The sequence below is a fragment of the Toxorhynchites rutilus genome, chromosome 3, assembly GCF_029784135.1.
Source record: "Toxorhynchites rutilus septentrionalis strain SRP chromosome 3, ASM2978413v1, whole genome shotgun sequence".
In the NCBI taxonomy this organism is placed as follows: Eukaryota; Metazoa; Arthropoda; class Insecta; order Diptera; family Culicidae; genus Toxorhynchites; species Toxorhynchites rutilus.
Genome location: NC_073746.1, coordinates 269,038,092 through 269,058,209, shown reverse-complemented (window position 1 = coordinate 269,058,209; position 20,118 = coordinate 269,038,092). Strand labels below are relative to the sequence as shown.

At 38.5% G+C, this 20,118-nt stretch overlaps 2 protein-coding genes and 1 long non-coding RNA gene across 4 annotated transcripts in view; 2 read left to right on the top strand and 1 right to left on the bottom strand.

The window, feature by feature from the left end:
* LOC129774683 (histone-lysine N-methyltransferase trithorax) overlaps positions 1-2,384 on the bottom strand; it is a 100,355-nt gene extending 97,971 nt beyond the window's left edge. The window contains exon 1 of the mRNA XM_055778524.1: positions 1,550-2,384. Within this exon, the coding sequence (XP_055634499.1) occupies positions 1,550-1,861 (312 nt within the window). The 5' untranslated portion in view covers positions 1,862-2,384. The remainder of the gene's footprint in view (positions 1-1,549) is intronic.
* A 4,193-nt stretch (positions 2,385-6,577) lies between these two features.
* LOC129778117 (uncharacterized) lies at positions 6,578-7,588 on the top strand. Of its 2 annotated transcripts, none has more exons than XM_055784808.1 (2): positions 6,578-6,736; positions 6,788-7,588. In XM_055784808.1, the coding sequence occupies exon 2, from the start codon at positions 6,814-6,816 to the stop codon at positions 7,393-7,395; it is 582 nt and encodes a 193-aa protein (XP_055640783.1). In that variant the 5' UTR covers positions 6,578-6,736; positions 6,788-6,813; the 3' UTR covers positions 7,396-7,588. The 2 variants fall into 2 exon arrangements, with proteins under 2 accessions (XP_055640783.1, XP_055640782.1); XM_055784807.1 differs by having other exon boundaries at positions 6,814-7,586.
* A 1,944-nt stretch (positions 7,589-9,532) lies between these two features.
* Positions 9,533-10,546, top strand: LOC129778212 (uncharacterized). Its single transcript, XR_008743400.1, has 3 exons — positions 9,533-9,611; positions 9,671-10,107; positions 10,164-10,546. It is a non-coding gene; the product is annotated as an uncharacterized LOC129778212 (long non-coding RNA).
* Positions 10,547-20,118: the final 9,572 nt, after the last annotated feature.

The window sequence follows — 20,118 nt, the reverse complement described above, 5'->3', positions numbered from 1 at the left end:
CATCGTTTTAAGAAACCCTGAGAATGCAGAGCTTATCATGTTTATGTTGGAATATCTGAATTTTATTCAAAGGGCTTGGCTTGCGAAAATACGCTTTAACCCTTTAACGGGTAGTGGCAGCTATATTGCCACTAACGATTTTATTTTTTTCTCTTTTTCAATAATGAATCATCACTCCTAGCCTTATGTGGTAACTAGTTCTGATATCTAGCAACATGCCTGATTTTTTCATCCCTAGAAAATCAAAAACTACTCATTTTGGAGCAATTTTCGTCATAACAACTCCCAATTTAGTGCAGCAAGAGAAAAATTTCCCGAAAAGTCATTGAAAAACAGTCAATTTGTTGAAGTTTTCAAGGCATATAAACTGTGCATGACTTGCTGGGTCTGATAATGAGTTTTACTAGTTGTTTTCAATTGTTTTGCGTATTGAAAAACAAAATGTTTTGTGTATTTTAGCATGTAAACATGTCGTTGTATCGTAGTTTGCGTTGATAACATGCTCAGTTCTCAGGGCCCGTTAAAGGGTTGAAGTCTCTCAAATACAAACAAGAAAGGAAGGAAGATCCTATACAAATCAATGAAGTTGATGAAAAAGGGAAATGAACTGAATTGCAGCAATACGACCGATTTCTCATATCTAGTGAATCCGTTTTTATGCAGTCGTTTTATATTTTCAAGGGCAACAATTTACGTGTCGGTTGTGCAATGACGAATATCCTGCACGTTTCAAACGCTTTAAATATTAGAAAACCGAAGTAGAAAACGTGGATTCATTCATGCACAGGTTTGACATGAAATCTTCCCCCATCAATCAAAAATCTTCACCTCGCGTGTGCTAATAATTTTTCAACACACTCATTTTGCACTTTTGTGGCCAAACGTGAAATCGTTTTTCACTCCAACATTTCACCCTCCAAAGTGAACTACGGATTGAGTCATCGCATGTCCTCGTCGTCGCACACCGAAAACAGACGGCATCGGTGGTGACAGAAGAGGCGGCAGCAACTTCCCAAAAAATTTGCGCACTATTTTTATTTATTTTTCTCCTCTAATTTGTCCCATCAAACAACACACACACACACAAGCACCTTGTTGGGTTGCTCGTGCTCTTGTTGTTCGTCGGCAACCACTACTCCGAGCGACTGTCGTGTGTTGATGGTGAGAAAGCGCGTTGCTCTTTCTAGCCTCGTACACTTTTTGCTTGTTTTGATTGTGTTTCATTCGCACCCTTGCGCATACACGCACACCATTGTGGGGCGTCGATTTTTCCCTCGCACACTCGACCAAATTGCTTCTTGATTGTTCTTTTCAGCTCTTCACTGACATGGGCTGTGTGTATTTCGACTTGCAGCTGCAAAAAAAATCCGCAGTTTTTCTAGGGCAACTTTTCTGCAAGATGCGAAATCTCACTATGGACTTCCAATGAATGTGTGCATACTCTGGACAAAAACCCATCGAAATATTAACCAGAAGATTACGTAGAAAATCCATTTTTTCTTGTTTCTAGCAAAATACGGTAGTGTAAAAAACTGCTCATGACACTTACCTTACTAACATCATCATCGCCATCTTGGTCGATTTCTTCATTGTCTGATATTGTTGATACCTTCGGTGGCGGCTGCTGATTCTGCTTTTGCTGCTGCTGTTGTGAATGCTGTTGCTGTATTAGTGACTGGTCCTGGTTCAACTTTTCCGTCGACGTCGAATTTTCTTGATGGTGCTGCTGCTGCTGCTGGTTATTATCCTCATCGCTGCTGCCACCGCTTGCGAGCGTATTTAACCCAGCACTGGACAGTACAGAGACGCGTTTTTTGTTCACCAAACGCGACGGTTTGCCGGGAAATTTTGATTTTCCCATTGTGGAAAACGGGTTGGCAAATTCTTACACATTACTTGCCTTTCAGCTCTTGTTCACCCACCAAAAAACTTCACACAGCTTTTCTTCAGGCGCGCTCCTTTCTCTTACTTTTCATCCCCATTCATTCACTACATACACAGATCAGTGAACGGTGTTTTTACACAACACAAAATTTTTGTTCTAAGTGACTTTCAAGACACAATCTCTGTTGACATTCCCGAGATCTAACAACCACACATTACATCTGGACATTCACGTGAAAATTAACCCATTTTATCTGACGGGAGCGAATGCCACTCCAATTTTACCGTAGAAATTCTCCGATCGAAACGAAGATGTCAGTGACACGTCTGTTTGTCTGCGCTCGATCACAACATTTTGAACACTGGATGACACAAACACTGGTACAAGGTATTACACATGCACTAAGAACATAAAACACAGAGGACGCGCAACATGCACGGATCTTGCATACGGCTTTCACGCGGATGCTTACATAAACACGACCGAACCGAAAGACAGTACTTTGCAGACTGACACTCGAAGCCGAAGGGAAATGAATTTTCGCTGCGCCGCTTGTGTCAGATAGTAGCGGGATAAACGAAACATCGACAGCCCTGTTTGGATAGCGTTGCTGCTCGAATTTTGCGCAGTTCCATAGCCCCCGCAGACTGCGACTGACTAGTGATCCCCGATAATCGTTCGATTAATCGAATACTTCCTACAGAAATCGATTGTTAATCGAACGAATACTGCACAACCAATAATCGAAGCGAACGAATAATTTACGTCGATTAATCGATCCAAACCCAGAGAGAAAAAAAACCTTAGACCGCTGCAGTTTTATCCTGAAAATTAATCATTATCTTCGATGTTCCCCTAAGTTCGTAAACGATTCTAAATGGCGTCAATGCGAATTAAGCTTCGTTTACAACTTTAGGGGAGCGTAAAAGATAATAATTGATTTTCAGGCGGAATGAACACTTTTTTGATTCCATATGGCTTTCTTGAAAATGAGAAATATTGGCTTAACTAATTATTTCTCTCAGTGTGACGATTAATCGATTAATCGATTATTTGGGGCGATTAATCGTATCGAATAACAAACTGCTGAAAACTATTCGATTAGCTGATGAACGATTAATTTCAAAAATCGGGAATCACTAAGACTGACTTGTTGACCGATAGTTCGATCGGCTTCTTAATCAGTACGGAGAGATGTGCATGTGCGCACATTACACCGATTCAGTTGGGTCGGTTTTTGCACCAGTAGGCCGATCCAAACTGTCGACTGAAAAAGTCTGTAGTGTGCGGGGGCTCTTATATGCCGGATTAACAATCATTCACAATAAGCGCGATTTTTTTGGTACAATTACGATTTTTATTCGTGCGAATAAAGTGCGCAAATAGAACTCTCCAAGCTTTGGCTACGAAAATCGCGTTACTTTGACAGGAGACACTACATACATCAAACAGGTGGAACAAGATATGCTAGATGGGTGGAACGATATATCTAAATAAATGTTCAGCTCTATACATATGGAACGCTTCATCAAGTGAGAGCTGAGTCGATCACCTGTTGCAAGCGTATTGCTGCATAATCACAATTATTTTCACACATTTTTGTTAATATTCGATTGAATTTGTTGGTTTTTCGATTATTAATTATCTGGCTTTTTATACTTGAATTCACATTTCTAGCGATATGATTTTGTTCTACCAATCTAGTACGACCTTGTCCATAGCAAATAATGGTATTATGATTGGAGGGATGCAGGTTTGACAGATAGATTATCGCGTAATATTGCGCACCATTGTAAAGAGCTGCATTGAAAAAATATTGCGAGTGAGTATATCGCATGCGATTAAAATGTAAAATTGGATTGAATGCCTGAATTGTAAAGGAAGGATTATTCGAAGAAGCAGAATTGCTGATAATTTGCGGTAATTTTTGTTCCACCTTAAGTGCTCTACACATATAGCGTCACCGTCACCGTCTCGTCAACTATGCTCTTGGACTTATTTTTTTCCGACGTCAAAGTTGCCGGAGATTATGTACGTGAATGCTACCATACGATTTCCATTGGAGTACATCCATCTCACTGATCTAGATCAACGGTACAATCAAGTACTGCACAAAATATTTATCTATTGGGTAATTTGAAAAGTATAAGTAAAATGTTATGTTTTGTTCAATTTCTGAATGATTTTTCTTTATTGAAGATCCATTTTAATCAAGTATGTATTTACCATTATTATTTCATCCGTATGAAGTTCACAATCAAAAACTTTTTCGGATTATTTCCGACAGCTATAATGTCGATAAAACATTTTTCGATCAAGAGAGTTCTACAGAGATCAGAACAAATGGTAGCCACGGTGCAAAGTCCAGGCTTAACGGTGGATGAACCAAAACTTCTCAATCCATCATTTTTGTGGGCATCATTAAATATGTGTGTGGTCTCGCGTTGTCATGATAGAAGACAACACTTTTTCTGTTGATCGATGTTGATCATTGTAACCAGTCCAGTTGAGAGCAGTTCATGCGAGCTTTGGCAAAACTTAGACGTCTTTCGATGTAAGATGGTGTGAGATTAGGAGCTTTAACCTTTTTAGCCCTCTTTATGTAAGGACGTTTTATCAAAACTTGACAAATTGTCAAATTTAGGTGTCGCATGAACTAATGTAGTTTTGCGTCAATTCGTCAATAATTCTTTTTTTTTTCTTTTTTTTAGGCGATGAATACCGGAATATATTACCGGAGCGATTGATTTTAGAGAAATTCTCTTGGTTGCCTTCTCAGGTTTCCCAAAAATAACTCTGGAATATATCGCCAGTGCGATTAGTTTTAGAGTGGTTTTCTCAGTTACCTTCTAAGGTTTCCCATAATAAACTATTCGATCCTGATAGGGAAAGCTGTTGTTGTTTGTCGCTCACACTTTTTAATCGATATCCATTAACAAGTGCTTGCGATGAATAGTACCTGAACGGGGTTTCCTAATCAGGGTACCTTAAGATGATATCTACTCAGTGTTTGGATATCTCCAATATATCTCCACGAATATATAACCTAACATGAATGGATGATTCAAATACTTGACCGAGTGACAGTATACACTTTTGTTACACCAAATGAGTATACGAACCGAGGAACAAAGCATGTTGATTGCATATCCGAGATGTACCAAACATCGCACACCACTTTCGATGCCTGCATTCAAGTTTGAGCCGCATATATCGTTCCGTTCTAGCTATAGCAATGACCGCTGCACAGACAAGTGCAAAGCAAAAAATTATACATGGAAAATACCGTCATCATTTGGTCACTATTTACGAAAAGCGGTGAATGGATGAAGAGCTGAAACGAGAGAGTTTTTGATTCTCACTGGAGCGGTGTTGCGGTGTTGATTCTCACTGGAGCGCTGTTTCTAGTAAAATTTTGCGACCTAAATGAATATACACGTTGCAAAGTATAACAGCGTTGAAAATGAAAAATATAATCTGACTTCTCTTCCCTGAGCCTCTATCTAGCTAAATACTCACATAGTTTACACTCTCTCAAACTTATGGATCAGGATCTGCTGCATTATTTGAGTATGAATCAATCGCTTTGCGTAGTCCGTATGATCCTGCTGCTTCATGATGCATGGAGAGGTTCGACATGTAATGAGTTAGAGGCAAAGAAGAATATAAACTTTCTGCACCGAAACCGTTCATGATGGTTTTGCTCGTGTATCATGAAGTGCGAACCGAAGTAGAGTTGTCTCGTTCTCTTTTGTGTCATGATTTGTAGCACGTTAAAGCAAAAGAATATCACTGGGGGAAATGATTTCTGTAAGATCATATTTGGACAAACGAAAGTGAATTAATCAGTGAAACGATCAATCGGCAAACACTGTCTCTACTGCGTATTGTGACAGGTAGAATTTTCAGAATTTCGTTTCGCCGAGTGGCCGATAATTCGTGTAAACATAATCATATCAGTTGTCTCAATGAATACTGATTCTTACCTTTCCTTACTAACAACTATCCCTTCCTTGATATTCGCTAGGGTACCAGGCTATAGAAGCGACCCTTCTGACCTTCTGGCGGCGAATATCATACTAACATTTCTTCCCTTCCCCTGGTGACTGTAAGGACGTGGCTGGCGTCGTTATTGACTATTTAAAGCTCGAATCACCGAAACTTGCACAATGAGAATGATTTGCTTCGTCGTTCAGTGTGTTCTTTCTGCAATTTCGCTGGTTCAGGTCAATCACGGAGAGCAAGCTACGACATGTACAGTCTACCCAAGCTAAAGCTCAATTCGTCAGTAAAATATTCAAGATTTTTTTTTAGTTTTATTTACGATTGATATGATTTCAAATTGACGTACAGTAATTTACATTTAATGCGGCATGCCGGGGCACCGTTCACCGCATTGGAGGCAATTTTGACCTGTAATTGGACATTCGCGAAGACAGTGATACAGTGTCGCATCTGGTTGCGACTTTTAATGTGGGCCCGAATTCGATGTTTACAAAAAATGTCCAATTAAAGGCGAAAATGTCTAATTAAACGTGTCGCATTACAGGTCTGTCCAATTAGCTAGACGTCGCATTAAACGTAACTTACTGTGTTTTGTATTGGCATCTGTACAAATATTGCACAATTCTATTCGCCCTAAAAAATTTCGAGTACTTCGAGCTCATCAGTCTCAGTTGTCAAAAATGGTAAATAAACTTTAGGTGCAGCAAAATTCTACGCGAGCATGTACGATATTTGCTGATAGTTCATGAAATAACGGTGTATCACAGCATTTGCAGGTTCAATTGTTGAGTTTTTCAGGAATATCGGTGAATCTTATTGTACCATTCCATAATATTTATTCACATGGTATGTAATATAATGATTTGTACAAATGGCATCCCTCGTTAATGGTGTCAGATGATGAGCTCATATTTTTTTCAAAGATGGAATCTCTGGACGTAATTGCAAAGCGCATCGATCAATTGAGTCAGTGCCTGGGCCCAGCGCCAGCTATTGAAAGTCAAGGAGAAAATCTAACCGATTCAGTACTATCTGCGGCATCGTTCTTGCCCTCCGCCAGCACGGGTCATCTGGAGGATGGGAGTGACCGGAGCAACATTCTGGATGTCTTCGAAAGGAAGGAAGAACTTGAGTCTTATCTTGATCCGTCGTACTTGGAAGAAAAGCAGGACATCAGGGCCAAGGAGATATATATCAATACAATTGCGAATGACTTAGCCGGCACGTTCGAGACATTGCAGAAAATAAAGACACTGGAACCAACCTTGGGAGCGGAGTACTTCCGGAATTTGCCCGACGTTAGTGAACAGTTGAAAACGATGACAGCTACGACGGTCGAACAAAGAAACGCAAATGAGCTACTTGAAGAAAGTTTGGTAATTGCGATGCAGCGCTATAGTGAAATTCAGGCTGGTATTAAAGGTTCGCTGAAGGCAATGACTGACCGCTTGGACAAACTGGAAGAAAGGCTGCACGAGCGCAAAATGGAGGATAAGGATGTCTGAACATGAGAGACCGATGTGTAGAGTGGATCATATAGTGGATTAAATTATTTATTATAACGATATATAACAGAACATTTTTCGTTTTATAGATTCTACTGTCACAAATATAGATATTCAAAAAACAGCAAAATATATCAACCTAATAATGCTTGCAATAAAAATTGTGGATGCCATTTCTATTGTCGAAACAAGTTATGTTAATTTTTGTTCTTCTATTTTGTGTAATCCATTGATGTAATAAAAATTTGGGAAAAAATTTCACGGTGTCCATCTCTTTTCTCTACTTTATCCAAGTTCATCATCATGATCGTAGTTTCAACGAGTTGAAGATTTTGCCTACATTTATGCAAAATTTTGCTCTATACACAATGTAACTGGAGAATGTATTTCAAATACTTTCCGCTAGGTGGGTTTTTACACGTAAATGAAGGCTGTTGTAGAGCAAGATGGTGGAGTTAACAGGTGGCTCGTAATTTACACTATTTAGAAAAGACGTATGAGGAACGGCAAGACGAAAAGTTTGGATTTGTTTATGTTATTACTTACGTTGATATGGTTACATTTGATTTCGTCGAAGGTATTTGAAGAAGTATAATAAATAAACAGTTGTCGTTGAAAATTGTTACCTAGTAACCTTTATGCATATGCTTCCGCCAGCTGGCTCGGCTAATGTGATTCAAGGAATGCTTTGATCGTGGTACCGCCACTGGCGTATAATTTGCAGCTTTGTGTTTTGTGCTGGTTCATAACGGCAATCAACCGTGCCGGCGAAACTGTAGTCAATGTTTAGTGTTGATTGGATACCATCAATGTAAATAAGTTCAAACTTACGGGATACGTCCGAACGGCAATTCTGACATTACGTTTTACCTTCCACTTCACTTATCTTGTTGTAGAGGTCGTAGAAAGACATTACCAAACAAAACCAGCCGTTCAGGTTATGCCGGCGCTACATGATTCCTCCAACGTTTTACTCGAATGTTGTACTCAAACATTTGACTCAAATAATCGACAAATGCTGTGACGAACGTGCTGCTACACGGCGAAGTGAATGTTCGATCCAATGCATTCTGTCCAAACAATCGGCGAATGTTTATTATTTTACTTACAATTAAAAACGTTTGGGAATTGGATGACATTGTGAGTGTTGAAATTGCTGCCGTAGCAATTATACCGATATCGGGCTATAAATTAAAAATACTTGTAATCAACATTATCAAACTGCAATATTTTGCCGCATATTTTGAATTTTGCGAATCAGTTTCCTTTAACTACAACTTGTAAATGAACCAATATGTCAAAGATATATTCGGACGAATTATGTAGCAGTGTGGTGCACCCGTGGCCGAGTGGTTAGCGTCTCACATTATCATGCCGGGTGTTCGGGTTCGATTCCCGTTCTTCTGGCCGGGGGGTTTTTTCGTCAAAAAAATTTCATTCGACTTGCAACTGTGGTCACGCGTATTCTAGAGCTTGCCCCTCGGAATACATTCAAGGCGTGTTATTTGGCTTAAGAAATCTTAACTAAGTATTAATAAATGACGCGAGTTGATACCTGCGTTGAGACGGCAAAAGTTCCACAGGGAACGTTAACGCCATTCAAGATCCCACAATCCAACCCACAATCCAATCGACGAAAAAAACATCGACCTAACAACGACCGTAACGCTGTTACCTATTCACGATGACGACGATTAGGTATCGACATCTGGATACGGCATTAGTTTGTATGAGGCAAATTCTCTATCATATTAGTCGGCCCGAATCAGTTTATATTTGCTAAAATTTGTATGAAATTTTTTTCTTGGCATAATTTTTTCTACTTAAAGTACGTTGTCATGACCCTAATTTGAATTATTTTCTATAGACGTTCAGATATTCTCAAAAAAACTTGTCATTATAATATAAAATTATCTCAAAACATAATTTTTTTATGACGTTTTTTCACCACTTGCAGGCAATGGTGATTTTCACTTACATAGAGTACTAATTTGATTAAGGAAAAATCATGTTCATTCATAATTTTCATTTTAAAAGTGTATTCATTCCTTCTGCAAATCCATACTGTCATGCCTATTCCCCAATATCGCCAACGCGGATAGTTCGTTAGTCGTAAATACTGAATAATTAAACAAACCAAATGGCATCACTGGTGGTTCTTTTTTCCACTCCGCTAAACTGTCATCTCAAACAAAAACAAATGGATTATACAACTGGTGAGTAAGAAATATATTTCGGCTTTTTAATTATTAATTATTTTATCTTGTCTTGTCAGCTATGAATACATTCGACTCGTTTGCTTCCATCAATCGGTAAGTGAGAAAGATGATTTCTCCCATCACCACAGTGCGGATTTCCACTTCTATCATAGCAGCCAACAACATCCGTTTTCCTGCAGCAGTAACCTCCAACCCCTGTTGGCAATGCCGGGGGACAGCATTAACAGCAGCAGCAGCAGAATTTGACCATGGTATGGTATTGCGAAGAACTTTCCCCATTAGAGGTTCCGTGCTTCGCGCACATTCAAAAATCCTCTTCAGACACGAAAACTCAACGACAAGGAGGTATTTATCAACTTGCTCAGCTGAATTACCACCCGGAGGAACCCGAATGCACTGATTCCGTTGTATAGTAGAATGAAAATAGGCGAGGTAAGCGAACGTAATCGCATGATATTTAAATGTTCGCATTTTCATCCGGATCATACAACTGGTGAGTAGGGAATTCATTTTTGCTTTTCACTTACTAATCATTTTATTTTGTTTCAGCTATGAATGCATCCGACTCAATCAATCGGCGAATGAGAAAGATGATTTCCCTCATCACCACATTGCTTATTTCCACTTCTGTCACACCAGCCAACAGCATCAGCTTTCCCGCAGCAATATCCTTTAAGTCCAGGGTGCTATTCCGGGGAACAGCATCAACAGCAACAGCAGCAGAACCTGGCCATCGACAGTATTTCGAGCAATTTTCCCCATCGGAGATCCCGTGCTTCACGCACATTGAAGAATCGTCCTCAGCCACATATCTGTGTCATCAAGGGCAAGGAGGTATTCATCAATGTACTCAGTCGGGTTTGAATCGTCAATCCAGACAACCCGGATGCACCGATTCCATTATATACCTTATTTTTATTATACATGGATTTTTATAAATTTTTTTCAATAAAATGATTAAAATCGATCAATGTATTTCCTTTTCATTTTCAATAACAAACCAATACAAACAAGCAGCAAGCAGTGCTGGAAGCAGCGCTGCAAGCAGGTCGACGCCTTGCACATGTTGGCGAAAAAGTGGCGTCAAGTTGTTCGATGAATGCATATGAAAGGTCGATAACTCGATTGCAAGGTGGCAGCATTTGAGGTCGATTGTTGACATTTCATCGACCCGATCTTGGCAGGCAAAACGGAATGTGGGAAGCAGCAAGCAGTGCTGGAAGCAGCGCTGCAAGCAGGTCGACGCCTTGCACATGTTGGCGAAAAAGTGGCGTCAAGTTGTTCGATGAATGCATATGAAAGGTCGATAACTCGATTGCAAAGTGGCAGCATTTGAGGTCGATTGTTGACATTTCATCGACCCGATCTTGGCAGGCAAAACGGAATGTGGGTTTTCATTTTCAATAACAAACCAATACAAACAAGCAGCAAGCAGTGCTGGAAGCAGCGCTGCAAGCAGGTCGACGCCTTGCACATGTTGGCGAAAAAGTGGCGTCAAGTTGTTCGATGAATGCATATGAAAGGTCGATAACTCGATTGCAAGGTGGCAGCATTTGAGGTCGATTGTTGACATTTCATCGACCCGATCTTGGCAGGCAAAACGGAATGTGGGATGTAGCAGTGTATCGAATGCCATCGAGTGTCGAATCGAGCGGATGACGAAAATTTTTTGACTCGTACCAAAAAAACCCACAACGAACGGATTACCTTCCAACGCGAATATTCGACGCTCGACATTGGAGGTTCGAAACTCGTCCATCGACTACACGATGCATCTCCATCGAGCGTCCCACATTCGGGGGTGATTGGGGGTCGCGGGGGACTCGTTTCAAATACACTAGGTTTAGCAGTAAACATATGCTTTCTATATTTGTTTATAGCTTGTGTAATGAAGGGCGGCATACCTGAAAATTTTATATGCGTACGCCCAACTAGTTCAGCGGTTGTGTGATCAACTAGCTCCTCTATATATGAAAAAGAATATTCATGAAAATTGTATCAAAATAATTTGAAAAGCGATTTCCATTAACATTTTAAACCAAAAGGGTAGGGCGGGGCTTGTTGGTCATTTTTGAATAAATTTGGTTATAACTTTGTAGTAAGAAGTTCTGCGTTAGAATTTTATTTACCATTGATAGCGTACGTGGATTTTAAAAAGATATTATTTCCATGAAACTATTGGCCGAAAATATCGTCAAAAAAGCAGGGCTTTAATCTCAGCGAACGAAGATGTCCGAATATCATATTATCTCTATAAGACATTAGTTCATTAGCGCTCGAAAATTCGAATGATTGTGACATTGAATTTCTATTATTTTGGCCCTACTATACAATAGATTAACCTAGATCTTTCAAACGACCACTTCACAAATCGAAGGTTTCCGATTACATACCTTTCCTACAATTAGTTTCATGGATATGGTTTGAGTTAAAACCAAAATTTCAAAGCTGAATGAATGACATTTGTACCGTTCGTATATAGAAATAGCCTCCAGGTATGCTTCATCACTCAATGCATTATTGTGAGTTCTGGTAATCAATGGTAGCGTTTATTATATTTAATGAAAATTTTACAGCAAAGAATATAAATACGACAATTATATTGCAAGTGTTTTGTGTGGTGGTTGTCTCGTTTCAAATACACTGGGTTTAGCAGTAAAACATATGCTTTCTATATTTTTTTATAGCTTGCGTAATGAAACACGGCATACTTGAAAATTTTATATGCGTTACTCTTAAACGAGCAATTTGTGTGACCAACTAGCCCCTCTATATATGAAAAAGAATATTCATGAAAAGTCCAACAAAAATAATTTTAAAAGCGGTTTCCATTAACACTCAAAGCTAATACGTACAATAAAGCTTTGTTTTACGTTTGAGCCGATTTTTTTCATGGTTATTAACCAGTTTTAGAACACATTTTATAATGCGCAAACCGTGAATGATTATGATTGATTGATTGAAATCGGAACCATGTCCGTATTTTTTAACCTACTTAATAAAAAGTTTTCCCGATTTGCTTATTTCTTTGTATCAGCAATTCGCTATTTTTCGTCCATAGATCGCTATTTTTTGGACGCTCAAATTCCAAGATATCGTCACTGACCAACTTACCCCTATGACCAACTAGCCCCGCCCTACCCTACATACAATAAATCTTGGTTTTACGTTAGAACCGATTTTTTTGACGTGGGACTACGTCTAACCGGAATATATGGAGGGTAAAATGAAAACCTAAGCACAGAACATGCAGGAAAAAATGAAAGATTTCGAATGCTTATAGCTCGAACATTTCGTACTGGATAGGAGAGATGTTTGCATCAATTGATAGAGAATATTTCCACCCGCCCAGCATCTATCGCAACTAACAAAATGTTGTTTTTCATTAGATAAACAATTGAATAACTGTAAAATATTAGGCGTTATCTAAACGCCCTAACTGCATCGTTTTGATTGGCCCGATTTACGGTTTCCCTAACACAGTCATCAAAACCAAGCAGCCTTGGGGAAATCGGCATTGCAAATACATGAAAGTAGGGGGACTTTTGTTCTCATCGAAAAATGTTCCCTAACACAGACTTTAAAACCAAGCAGCGAAATCGGCATTGCAAACACACGAAAGTAGGGCGAGCTTTTGTTCCCACCGAAATGTGTTCCCTAATAGAGATTTCTAAACCAAGGTGCCTGGAGAAATCGGTATTTCAAATTCATGCAAGTCGGAGGTATTTTTGTTCCGACTGGAATGTGTTTCCCTAACACAGACTTCAAATCCATGGAGCGTGGGGAAATCGGCATTGCGAATTCATACAAATCGGGGTATTTTTGTTCCGATTGAAATGTGATTCCCTAACACAGACTTCAAAACCGAGGATTCTGGGGAAATCGGCTCTGCAAATAAATGCAAACTGCGAGTACTTTTGTCCTCGCTTGCCTTTGTCCAGAGTGGAATATGTCTGTCCTAACAAGATCTTCTAAACTTAAGGCCCATTTATACGTTGCTAGTAGCTGACTGACTGAATGAGCAGCTACTGACCCGGTGAACTCGCTTGACAATTGGTTGACTCGCCTTGTCCGTTCACACGGTGTGAGCTGCTGACATGAAACTAGATACTGCAGCATTGGCTTACCAGGGATGCCAGATGATTTTTCAAATGTCCATCAAATAGTCAGGAACAGCAATCAGGTCCGAATATGACAGATGATTGATCCGAATTCGACTCCTCTATAGGCAGTATTCGTCTCAGGTTTCCAGTAGCACACTGTTGGATTTCATTGGTCCAAAAATACAACGCCGAGATACACTCATGAGGGATGCTATACCTGCAAGAGTGAAATTAAAAAACGACATTGATGTGCCTTGCTTCTGGAATATCGTTCAGATTGTTGTCGTTATTTTTTAGAATCTCGAAAGCATTCATAACTAAGATAATTCCGGAAGTATGTGATGCTATAAATGACAACATTGAAGATTTTTTTAAATTTTATTTAGTTCGCCTTGCCAGCAGCTTCGTGTACCAATTTGTGAAATAAAAATGATGGTAGATTTGCAGGTGGAATAAATACGCGTCAAAAATTTAAATAATGAATGGAAATGTACTTTTTAAAATCGAATATGTATTGTGTTTTTTAGAACAATACTTTCTTTGCAAGTTGTGAGAGAATTTTGAATGAAAGTTGTGCCTGATAATGATTCTATATTAGAGATTCTCAAGAAAACTATCTCAAAAAGAAAGCATGCCCAGCCAGCGTGCATATCAAAATAACAACGATTTCATTTAGAAACTATGAGGGTTTTATTTGTTTTTCCAATAATTTTCAAGTCTATAAATATCTTCGCATATTTTCAAATATTTAAAAAATTGAGACATGTCTTTACATTTGGCATCCCTGATTCGAACGCTAAATTCTGTTTTTGACGTTTTGAGAGATGCGAGTGCGAGTGAATTCAAAAAACTTTGAAGTAGCTCGCACGCCGGATTACACATGACACTAACTGGCATGATGTGTTCACACGGTGTGAGTAGCTGCACTGCAGTAACTGACTAGACCGACTCGTATGCTTACTCGCACCGTCTGAACCCGGCTTTAGGAACCTGGGAAAATCGTGCATCGACACTAGAAGCGAATGAACTTCCCAGTTTCAAGCAAATTCGAGATTCGAGAAGTATGTACACTTTTGGGATGTAAACTTCAGAGGGAAATGTAAAATAAAATAATCGTTTGATAATTTTTTTTGTCTTTATTGGAAAGATTTTCAGCCTTAGGCTGGTTCATCAAACGATTGATAATTCTTCCGTACATATATTTTGTTCTAGTCATATATGCATTTTTGTATTGCAAGTAAGTTAAGTGATACGATTAATTCTAGCAAATGAAATTTAAATTTGGAGCTTTAATGTTGGTTGCTTCGTGAAATTTCATATCAATCGAGTATTGTGAAAAATTTAGCACAAGTGTAAGTGTAAAATGACTCGATATATGAAACGATTTATTCCAATTTTCATAAATAAGAATCAAGGTGTGTTCCTGCTCGAGAACGGGTCGTTTGGTTCAAGCTGTCTGTTTTGTTGTGTTCATTTTCACCCATGGAAAGTTTATACGGCGAGAAAAATTGAAAGTGAAGAGATATTAGAAAAAGTGATTTCCCATATGATCTACATATTGTGTTAGATGCTGTTAGTCCAATTAAAATTCGCATTGGGTTGAATAAACACTCAGAATGTGAACATTCTAAAAGAAAATTACCTTTTCCATGAGAAAAATTGATAATTGTGTTCGGTATTGGTAATTATTTGATATTATATTGGTGAGTTTTTTCCTTTATTTCATCCATACATAACACAGGAGGCATCTCGTCTAGGATCACAGAGACAATTTCGGCATCTTTTATCTGATACGCACCATCCAACGACTGATTACTATCCTTCTGACGGAATCCTACGTCAACTATGCGGTCGTGTCTCGGACACAACCCTCCTATGTCTTTTTTTACTCACAGAGCAAATATATTGAACTCAATTGAATTTGGAAACTGTTTCATTCAATCAAGAATTTAGTCAATACAAACGAATGATTGCTAAGCTAAGGTAGTTCCACGTCAACCTTGCGGTTATATCATAGATATAACCCACCCATTTTTTATTATTTTCAGAACAAATTTTATAATGCGCAAACAGTGAACAATTTTTGGCAAAATCGGCACCATGATCGTATTTTTTAACTTACCTCATACGTTTTTTTTCCAATTCGCTTATTTTCTTGCATCAGAAATTCACTATTTTTCATCCATAGATCGCAAATTTTTTGGACGCTCAGATTTCAAGATATCGTCACTGACCAACTTACCCCTATGACCAACTAACCCCGCCCTACCCTAATAGGTATGTTCTTTTTGTTCAATTAATAAGCGTTTTTCCATTAAAGTTTTCCTTCATTATTAATTAATTAATTGAATCAAAACAAAAACAGTTTACGAATATCATGTTGTCAATTAAAAAAACAAATTAATGAAAATTTCAAATTCTTATTTTTTATCTGAAAACTACATAAAAGTCTTGAAAAGTCTGGCTCGGTTCAGAATAGTAGCTTCCGGCTGTTTAATCGATAGTGTGGAATTCCGTTGTTGGAAATCAGTCAGGCAATCTTTTCCAGCCATTTCGTCTCTCTTCCATGTAGCTGGCATCAGAATACGGATTTTTCGGCGCACAGCCGGTTTCTTGCTTGCATTTGTTTTGACGTTTGTACCGTTCGCCCCAAAGTACATTGAAATAACCTCCAGGTATGCTACATTACTCGATGCATTATTGTGAGTTCTGATATTCAATGTTAGCGTTTATTATATCTAATGAAATTTTTACAGCAGAAAATAAAAATATGACAATTATATTGCAAGTGGTTTGAACGGTGGTTGGTAGCGGGTTGTCTCGTTCCAAATACACTGGGTTTAGCAGAAAAACATATGCTTTCTTTATTTGTTTGTTTTCAATTTTATACACGTTGCTTTCAAACGAGCAATTTCTACAACGGTGCTATTCGTATACCCAACTAGCCCCGCTGTTGTGTGTCCAGCTAGCCCCTCTTTATATAAAAAAGAATATTCAAGAAAAAACCAATCAAAATAATTTCAAAAGCGATTTCCATTAACATTGAGAACTACTACATACAATCAATCTTTGTTTTACGTTAGAACCGATTTTGTTCATGATTATTAACCATTTTTAGAACAAATTTTATAATGCGCAAACCGTGAATACTTTTTGGCAAAATCGGCACCATTTTCGTATTTTTTAACCTACCTCATAAAAAGTTTTTCCATTTTGCTAATTTTATTGCATCAACAATTCGCTATTTTTCATCCATAGATCGCTAATTTTTTGGACGCTCAGATTTCAAAATATCGCCACTGACCAACTTACCCCTATGACCAACTAGCCCCGCCCTATCCTACTTCTACTTTGCGGATAGGAAGATGAACAACAATTTATTTGGTAGGTACTTTGTATCTCTGGAGGAGTGTTCCTCGCAGCAGAAGCTTTTCTTCATTGGGACATTGAGGTTTTTTAATACGTTTTTATTTCCCAAGATTTACAAAGTTTTTTCAATGCCCGAATAGTCAATTGTTAGACGAGACTGTATTATTTCAGAATAATGGTGATAATTCAGAACGATCGAGACAGAGCTGCTCGAATGGATTTCAATTTCGCATTCCGCAATTCGATCGAGTGAAATCCAATCGGGTTGTGCAAATGTGGCAATCTTTCCAGGCAATTCGACATTGACGGTATCGAGCTTCGTGTCCTGCATATGTAACGCGAAAACGGTAATGGATTTTCGGATGTAATAAAGGCACTTTCAAAATAAAAATTATGAATGAAAATTTACTTTAAATTTACAAATATGTGTTCTATGTAATAGAATAACATACTCTGTGCAAGTGGTGGAAATTTTTTTAACGATAATTGTTATCGATAATCTATGTGGAAAAAATGGAACGCCAAATGTGTTGGTAAGCGCAAACCCCAAAGAAGGAATGGTCAGAATTGAGCCGGCTCTATTTTGTTGTATTCGCCTATATGCTCGTAGACCAATGTACAATGGTCCAGGAGATGTATTTAAGTGGAAATTAGCATTAAGAGCTCGACAGTTATTCTCTAGATAAAAACTGTCTTCGACAAAGTTGTTACAAACAATAAAACGCTCATTTTTATGTTATCAACCATGAAATAAACGGTTTTTTGTTCTAACTTTTATATTGCAAATTTTACATGTAAACTGTCTTCAAAAGAACTTTAAAGATTACTAAGGTAAACATTTTGCGATGCAGAACTTGTCAATATCTCAACATTACTCAAAGGTATTGATATTTCTTTCCAAAAATACGCTCTCTTCATTCGCTTGTCAATCTTTTTCGAGCAAACATAAAAAATGTTCGTCGAGGGCATTTGAAAGAGCATACTTGACTCTACATAATTTAAGATTTCCAAAACTATGTTATTTTTTGTATTTGAGTAAACAAAAATTGAAATCATGAGTTTTTGGGTGAAAAAGAATCAATAACTTTAGGTAGAATTAAGATATTGACAAGTTCTGCATCGTAAAATGTTGGTATTGATAAGCTCTAAAAGTCGTGCGAAGACAGTTTTGATGTAAAATTTTAAATATTAGGCTGTCAAAAAAGTCCTGCGGTATTTCCGCGAGGTGTCGTTGTAAGCGTGTAGTTCTAGTTGTATTCATTGTATCGAGTCATACTATAGCTTGTTGGCAAGGTATTTTTGCGCGCTATAATATAGTCCTTGACAGAGTTTTTTTTGGTTAAGTCGTTCGTGAGTTATAGTGTCGCAAATATGGAGCAAAATAAAGAGAAAATCCGACAAATTTTATAGTACTACTATGACAAAGGCAAAAATGCATCTCAAGCTGCCAATAAAATTTGTGCAGTTTATGGACCCGATACAGTTTCCATTTCCACCGCACAACGATGGTTTCAACGTTTTCGTTCTGGTGTAGAGGTCATCGAAGATGCGCCACGCTCCGGAAGGCATGTCGTCGAAAATTGCGACAAAATCGCTGAATTAGCCGAGAAAGACCGGCATAGTAGCAGCCGTAGCATCGGCCAAGAGCTGGGGATAAGTCATCAAACCGTTATTAACCATTTCAAGAAGCTTGGATTCACAAAGAAGCTCGATGTATGGGTGCCACACACGTTGACGCAAAAAAACATCTTTGACCGTATCGACGCATGTGAATCTCTGCTGAATCGCAACAAAATCGACCCGTTTCTGAAGCGGATGGTGACTGGCGATGAAAAGTGGGTCATTTACGACAACGTGAAGCGCAAACGGTCGTGGTCGAAGCCCGCTGAAGCGGCTCAGACGGTGGCCAAGCCCTCATTAACGGCCAGGAAGGTTCTGCTGTGTGTTTGGTGGGATTGTCAAGGAATAATCTATTATGAGCTGCTTCCCTATGGTCAAACGCTCAATTCGGACCTGTACTGCCAACAACTGGACCGCTTGAAGGCAGCACTCATGAAGAAGAGGCCATCTTTGATAAACAGAGGCCGCATTGTCTTCCATCAGGACAACGCCAGGCCACACACTTCTTTGGTGACGCGCCAGAAGCTCCCGGAGCTCGGATGGGAGGTTATTTGCATCCGCCGTATAGTCCGGACCTTGCACCAAGTGACTACCACCTGTTTTTGTCCATGGCGAACGAGCTAGGTAGTCAGAAGTTAGCCACAAAAGAGGCCTGTGAAAATTGGCTGTCCGAGTTTTTTGCCAATAAGGAAGCGAGCTTCTATAACAGGGGTATTATGAAGTTGGCATCTCTTTGGGAACAAGTCATCGAACAAAACGGCGCATATTTGACTTAAAACAGATGATTGTAACTAATTTTATGAACAAATGAAAATTCAAAAAAAAAAAAAATACCGCAGGACTTTTTTGACAGCCTAATATAAAAGTTAAAGCAAAAAAAGCTGTTTTTTCATGGTTAGCCTAATGCAACTCAGATAGAAAGCGCAAAAAACAACTTTGTGCGAGATATTTGTTCTTTAGACAAAAACTATCTTCAACAAAGTTGTTACATATGGTAGAGCGCTCATTTTTATGTTATCAAAAAAAGGGTGACCAAAATTGTCGATGAAATAAAAAATCCAACTTTCTTATCTTTATAGATAGAGATAAACATAGTTGAACAATGTTGTAGCCCCAATCATTTTAAACAACTTTGTAGAACAAAGCTTTTTACTATCTTTTAATATAATCGATTTAGCGCGTTTTTTTCTAAGTTGCAGTAGGGTGACCATGAAAAAACGGGTTTTTTTTGCTTTAACTTTTATATTTCAAATTCTACATCAAAACTGTCTTCGTACGACTTTTAGAGCTTATCAATTGCAACATTTTGCGATGCAGAACTTTTCAATATCTTAATCCTTCTTAAAGTTATTGATGTTTTTTACCCAAAAGCTCATGATTCCAATTTTAGTTTACTCAAACACAAAAAGTAA